The 6,615-nt window shown below is 44.9% G+C and overlaps 1 protein-coding gene across 1 annotated transcript in view; it reads left to right on the forward strand.

Annotated features, from left to right (window-relative positions):
- The window catches only part of EPS8L2 (EPS8 like 2), a 43,832-nt gene extending 40,677 nt beyond the window's left edge, over positions 1-3,155 (forward strand). The window contains exons 17-19 of the mRNA XM_019473231.1: positions 1,502-1,685; positions 2,588-2,720; positions 3,084-3,155. Of these exons, the coding sequence (XP_019328776.1) occupies positions 1,502-1,685; positions 2,588-2,720; positions 3,084-3,155 (389 nt within the window). The remainder of the gene's footprint in view (positions 1-1,501; positions 1,686-2,587; positions 2,721-3,083) is intronic.
- The last annotated feature ends 3,460 nt before the right edge of the window (positions 3,156-6,615 follow it).

The following is a 6,615-nucleotide window of genomic DNA, read 5'->3' on the forward strand; positions in this document are numbered from 1 at the left end:
GTATTCACACAATTGGCCTTCCACATCAGGTGACAGCGAAAGGGCAATGGGAAGAAAATAAATGGCAACACAGAGGCACAGAAAAATGGGAACCTTGTTCTCAGAAACAGATAGTCAGGCCTCCCTGACCTCTGCTGTCTCATGTGGTCTGGGTTTTTTCCGCTCCCTGCTGCTAAGTTTGCAGGGCAATTTCCTTATTTCAATAGCCCAAAGGGAACTAAGTAACTCAAAACCAGGAAGATGACAAACTAAAGCAAAAACACGACAGCAACACCAGACATCAGGGAAAAGGGACCCTGTCCATTGTCACCACTTGACAGCACCGGTGGAAGCGAAGACACTGCCAGATCAGGTTTTACACCACCCTTGAGCAAACTTCTGCTAGTCAGTGTTGCAGGGCTTTATGTCCTTTGAATGAGGTGTGATGAACAGGATAGGTTAGCAACATGAGAAACAAGATCGATCCCAATATAAATTTGTATATAAAATAGGTGAAAATATAGGTCCTTACCAGCACCTGCTACAGACACCAGTCACACAAAATGAATGTGTTCTTATCAAAATGTTCTCCTATTATTTTGCCCAAATATGAGACACTTTTCCCCGCAATAAGTGCTTCTGAACAAGAATTTTCCAGGCAGATTGATGGGCAGTTTTGCTCCTGCTGGCTAAAACCAAGTGCCTCTGCAGATGTGAGCTCTCCTTTTTCACACCAGACCAATCCCTACTCAGTTAAACATGGACTGGGGAATATGTGCTTATTAAATGAGACAGCTCAGAGTCTGCTGGTATATACCATGACAGAGAGTACACTTTTCTCTAGAAATTATACAGCTATATCAATGCTGGTCAACATCAGAACCAGAGATTTCCCTTCTCCCAGGAACAGCAGCAGTTGTTCCAAGACTCTCCAATTAGCCTAATGGACGCTGCTGAAGCAATGAGGCCAAAATCTCAGACGTGCAGTGCTTGTACCAAACCGTGCCCTTGTCCTGGGGACAGTCATGCTGCAAGAAACCCTTAAGCAGCTTTTTAGATTCAGTGATCGCTGTGTGGACGATGAGCATGTGGCTGTTATTTTGTGATTCCTCCTCTCCATCATTCTGGAGAAGAACTGCAGAAATCTAGGTTTCTCCCAAAGAGCAAGCAAGGTTTCAAAAGCTGAAGGAAGTTGAGAGTGTTGGCTTGGGAGGAAAGGGGAGGTTCCCACAGTCTGCTCCAGCAGTCTGCCAGCCTCCAAAACTGTGGTGGTCTCCCATTCACATTTGTTCCTGACCGAAGTTTGAAGGTCAAAACGTCGTTGCTCAACCGATTGCTCCAAAAGCACTTAAGCTTGTTCTTTAAAACTAAAATACAGAAGTAAGCACTTTCCTTTGGTGTATTTACAGAGTTAATAAAAATGCTGAGCCACATTTTGATCTTCCTTACATTTCACCCGCAAACACATTAATTTAATAGGATTTTCATTCCCTACTCTCTACCTTGTGCCTTGTTTCCCCAGAACTTATTCATCAAATGGATGAGCTGAATGATGAGTTGCTAAAGAAGATCACAAACAACAAAATTCAGCCTCCCCAGAGGAATTTCAAAGTGGAAAAGCCTCAGGAAGTTTTTGTGCCCCTCACCTTCGAATCCAGCGCTGAAGAAGTCAAAGCTTGGCTGGAGGCAAAGTCATTCAGCAAAGAGTAAGATCTGCTTTACCACCACATGAAATGCTGGTCCTTCATTTAAAAAGGAGTGGGGGAGGCAGCTTGCAACATTTCAGCTGGATTACAAGTCACTTATATTTACCTTTAGAGCCTGTGTTGCAAATTAGATTTCAATCATATTAAATCCAGGCTATATAACCCGTACATTCAGAGCCCAAACTTACTCCCTTTCTTTCTTATACACTATCAAATAAACCTCGTCTTACAGTGCAGCAAAAGACCTAATGAGTAGCTGCAAATAAAGGAATGGTCTTGCTTATTCACACAACTCGCAGGCAAACGCTGCACAACGTCCTACTGCCGGTGCTTGTCTGGCCCCAGTTAGCCAGTTCAGAGGGCTGAACTTAGAGAAAAATAACTAATTAACTAACTAAACCCATGGCCTGAAATGCAAATTCCAGATGACTGCCTGTCTCTGGAGAAGCTGTCGTAAAGTATCTCTGAGGAAGAGCCAGACCCTCAGCCGGGGCTAGCAAATCTTCCCAGCCACCAGGGAAGGATCAAAAAGCTGCATGTGGTTAAGGGTTACGAGTTACACCTCCCACTCTGCACAATGAGCTAAGAGGAGCTCCAGGATTGCTCCCCAAATGCGATGCAACTGGAGTGAAATCACTGCAATACCCGTGGGGCTGGGTACACACTGGATGCCAAGGTGTCGCTGGCTTCACCCGCCCCTCATGGCTTGCTGTCATCCCCGCCAAGAGCGTGGGTTACCCAACAGCTGCCACCTTGGCACAGCCCCAGGGCCTTGTGTGTGATACGGTCCTGCTGCAGGGGCTGCAGCCAGCTGCTCCTAGCCCTTTTATCTCTGACTCCTCACCTTTGGCCAGAGGCCACGTGTAGCACAATTATCATCTCCTCGCTTTGTGTCTTCCCAGGACAGTGGAACACCTTGGCATCCTTACTGGAGCTCAGCTCTTCTCCCTCAACAGAGAGGAGTTGAAGAAAGTGTGTGGTGATGAGGGAAACAGAGTATACAGTAAAATCACAGTGGAGAAGAACCAACTGGAGGTAAGTAGTTTTCTGGACAGCTCCCACCTGAATGGGTGCCTGTACCAGCAGTGTCAGAGATCCCATTAAACAGACATTTTAAGAAACACAATTTAAAAAAAAAAGGGGGCAAAAAAAAAAACCCCAACCAAAACCCACACAACCAAAAAAACACACCACCTAAAAACGCTGAGAAAGTCTTTTAAGCAAAAAGGCCCCAAATCTGTAAGGCAGATCACCCTATCTCCACTAATGAATCTGCCTTCTTACCGGTATCACTCATCCCTTTGAAACTAGCTCTACTCTTACAGCATTAGTTAAATATTATAATTCAGCTACAGCTTGAAGTTAAAATTCAAACTTCCTGTTTTGTTTCCATTCTAGAAGAGCAGAGGGGAGTCAGAGCTCCAAGAAATCATGAAGCGTCGCCAGGAAAGGATTGATTCTGCTTATTAAAATCTATCTGCTTTATTTCAGCTATTAGTCATAGTAGTGCAGAAAAAGGGAATGAAAGCAATGATCCCCAGTCCAGACAAGAGACAGCAATGCTCCACTTAGCAGTGTAATTGCCATCAAAGTGACAATTTCTTGAACACTGTTGATAAGGGTAGACAATAAGACCATGTCCCTCTGGGAAAGGTGTTTTAACATTGCATGAAGTATTCTTTTTTTTTATAACTACATATTTTATACTGAAATTTTATGTGCATGCGATCAGAGCAGATCAGAATTCACACGTGTCTGAATGTACGACAATGGCTGGATTCAAGCAAAAAAGACCCTGCAAAGCTTTTCTCAGAGGGCAGTACCTGCTCCCACCCCCCTCGCCGGCATGGCTTGGGAACAGAGGGCATGGCACGCAGCACAGAACAAGCCAGCCTGAATGTTTAGAGTCTGGACCACAGAAATAAGTCTTTTCTCCCACTTTTCATTTCCTTCTTTGTGGCAGATACCCCTGCAGCCCACTAGCAAAGGCCCTGTGACAGTTCACTGTCCTTTTTCTGTCCCCCCATGCCCCCTCGTTGGACAAGGCTAGAATTGCAACACACATTACCTAAGACTGGCTGCTTCCTTAAATACATGTACCAGTTAGTGCTGTCTTTGAACAGTGGAAATGGGCTTTCATTGCGTAATTACGAGCAGGATCCGAGTGACAACTGAAGTGATTTGGATCTACAAATAGGTGAGCTCAGCCTGATCATCCCTGCTTACACAGAAGCTGGGGCTCAGGGCAGCTGTGCAGCCCTTCACCTTGGCGCTGATCGGAAAGTTGCAATATTGCTGAAGCCAGGCCTCAAACAAGGAGACGATAAGCCCCGACCATTTGCTCCCAACCCAGTCACATCCAAAGCCCTTCCCAGGGTGTTCATCACTCATCCCCACCTTCACATTTTCATTGTGAAGAGTAATCTGAAATGCTTCCTAAATATCTAAGAAACAAAAGCACACTTGGAAAGGCTGTTTTAACACAGAATAAATGGCCACAAGAAAAAAAATAATAATCTAATTTAGTAGAGGCTGTTGTTCTTCACTTCCTGTTTTTCTTAATAACGTCATGTGCATATGTATATATCTATCTAGTGAAATACCCCCTCATTCTTACAATCTATAAAAAGGGATGAGGAAAAAATCCCTTTCCCTAGAGACGTAATTAAGTGATTATGCATCAATAATTTGCTCAAAGTTTTAAAAGCTCAAGCAAGCATATAGTAGATTTCCTGTCCACAGCAAGTTTGGCACACACTGTATTTATAGCTATATTTTACTTACAGACCAACTTGATAGGAATGCAGTACAGCAAACACATCTACAGGAACTGCTCGCAGACCGGGAAGACTTTGTCTTTCTCTCTCATTCACACACCTTAACTTTGGTTGAATAGGAATTCAGGCCCAGGCTCCACAAAGACTTACGCATGTGCTTTCCTTTATGTGCTGTGAATGGCCGCACCTGCTTAAAAGGTTAAGAAGGTGCCTAAGTCTTTGCACAATTTGGGCCTGTCCTTGCACATTTAATGGAAAAAAAGCTGTACAGCTGTAAAGCAGTGGCTGGGGAACACGTGTCTAAATCTGAGACTACTGATGCACCTCTCAATTTTGGCTTTGTTCTTCCAAAAATGTTTCTAATGGATGATATAGTTTCTTAATGTTGAAATAGGACGTTGTTAGCACCAGCAGAATTAGGGTGCAGGCAGGGAACTTACAGAGGATGATCGTGTTTTTAGTTACAACCCTGCTGGCTTGCCACAGCGGCTGGAATTTGCAAAGGGCACTCACCTTGTCAGGGAGGGATGAAGAGGACAATCCTCCTGAGAAGCCCTGGCTCTGGATTAGGGTGGAGATGCGAAGCAGGTGTGAACACTGGCAAACCATTGGTGTTACAAGCACAGGAGGCTAAATCATTTCTAAAATGAAAATGAAAACAAATGGTGAGCTAGGAAGTACGACACCATTCTTGTCTTTGGGTATAAAGGAAAACAAATCACACAGAATTGTAGTTACTTGGGATTATAATAGAAGTGTACACCACAGTTCTGTAAAGCCAGGAGCCACGGGAGCATTTCATAAAATAAATATATCAGTAGACCTTATTGCAGAAGTCACTTTTTAAAATTTCCATATGACTGAGCTGTGCATCTGTTATATTTGTACTGCCTGCAGATAATGCTATAATGTACTGTACATTAATGTAATTGAACGAAGGATAAAATGATATAACCATGCACTGTATAAGATTTATTAAAATAGTTAAGTTATAACTCCACCTCTGTCTTTTTCACTTGGATATAAACTAAAGCAACAGGTCACAAAAACAGTTGTTAAGGGCCGGCTTTTCATAATGACTTGTCACTGTGAGTCTAAGATACACAGCAGAGTACCCGAAACCACACGTTTCCTTCTGTTTCTGAGGGACTGCCATTCAAAAGGAAGGAAGTTAGGGCCTTGATAATCATTCACATCTAAAAACAGGGCTAGGTAAAAATCCCACATACGATAGCAATCAAATGCTGGGAAAGCTACCAGCTGAATCCAAAACATCCCCTTTCTCGTCATCTTGAAGAACAAATTTCTCTTGCCTCTGGTACATGCAACTGAGACAACACACCAGCATTTACACACACGGATACTGTCCAAGACAACGCTTTGCACTGGCAGGCTAAAAACGCCCAACCCTGGTCAATGCCAGCTAACGCAGGGCCGAGAACAAAGAGAAGGGAAGGAATGTACAAGGGAGGCTCTCTTATGCCTTGACAAAGAACTCTGGAGACAATGAGAACACGTTTCCTACATAGTCACAGAATTCAAACAAGACTTAAACCTAACGCCTCTTTCCATTACCTTCTCCTTGGGTTGGACAAAACATGAGAAGTTGTACAAAAGCATATTCTTGTATATCAGGAAGGGAAATTACTGTGGCAGCTTCCACAGTTGAAACAATACAAGACAAAATGAGGGGAACGGCATGATCTGAAGAGCCTCTGTTTAAAGGCCAAGTGGCAGATTCTACACCACTTCCAGCCAAGTCCCATTCCCTATTTCAGAAGCACAACCACGTTAACGGGATCGCCTTCTCTAGAGCTTAAATGAAGTTTAGGCGAACGAACAGCCGTAGATGCCCAAGAACGCATGCCTTGCTGGGTTAGGGGGGGCTCCCTCTGGCACGGCAGCGCAGGCTGGGGCCCCAGCTGACAAGCCGTGTTGAGCCTTGCCACGACAGCGAGGGAGGAAACCCACCGCTCGGCTCCTGCAACGGGTTAACGCAGGCCTGGCACGGCTGCGAGTCCTTCCTCAAGGCTGCTAAACGGGGCGAACGCCTCAACCGCGCCCAGCCGCCATCTTATGTCACCGGCGGAGCCCTGTCCCGGAGGGGCCCCGCGGGCCCAAGAGGGACGGATGCCTGAGGGGCGGCTCGGGCG

This window comes from Aptenodytes forsteri, unplaced genomic scaffold (assembly GCF_000699145.1).
Source record: "Aptenodytes forsteri isolate BGI_AS27 unplaced genomic scaffold, ASM69914v1 Scaffold535, whole genome shotgun sequence".
NCBI classification, from domain to species: Eukaryota; Metazoa; Chordata; class Aves; order Sphenisciformes; family Spheniscidae; genus Aptenodytes; species Aptenodytes forsteri.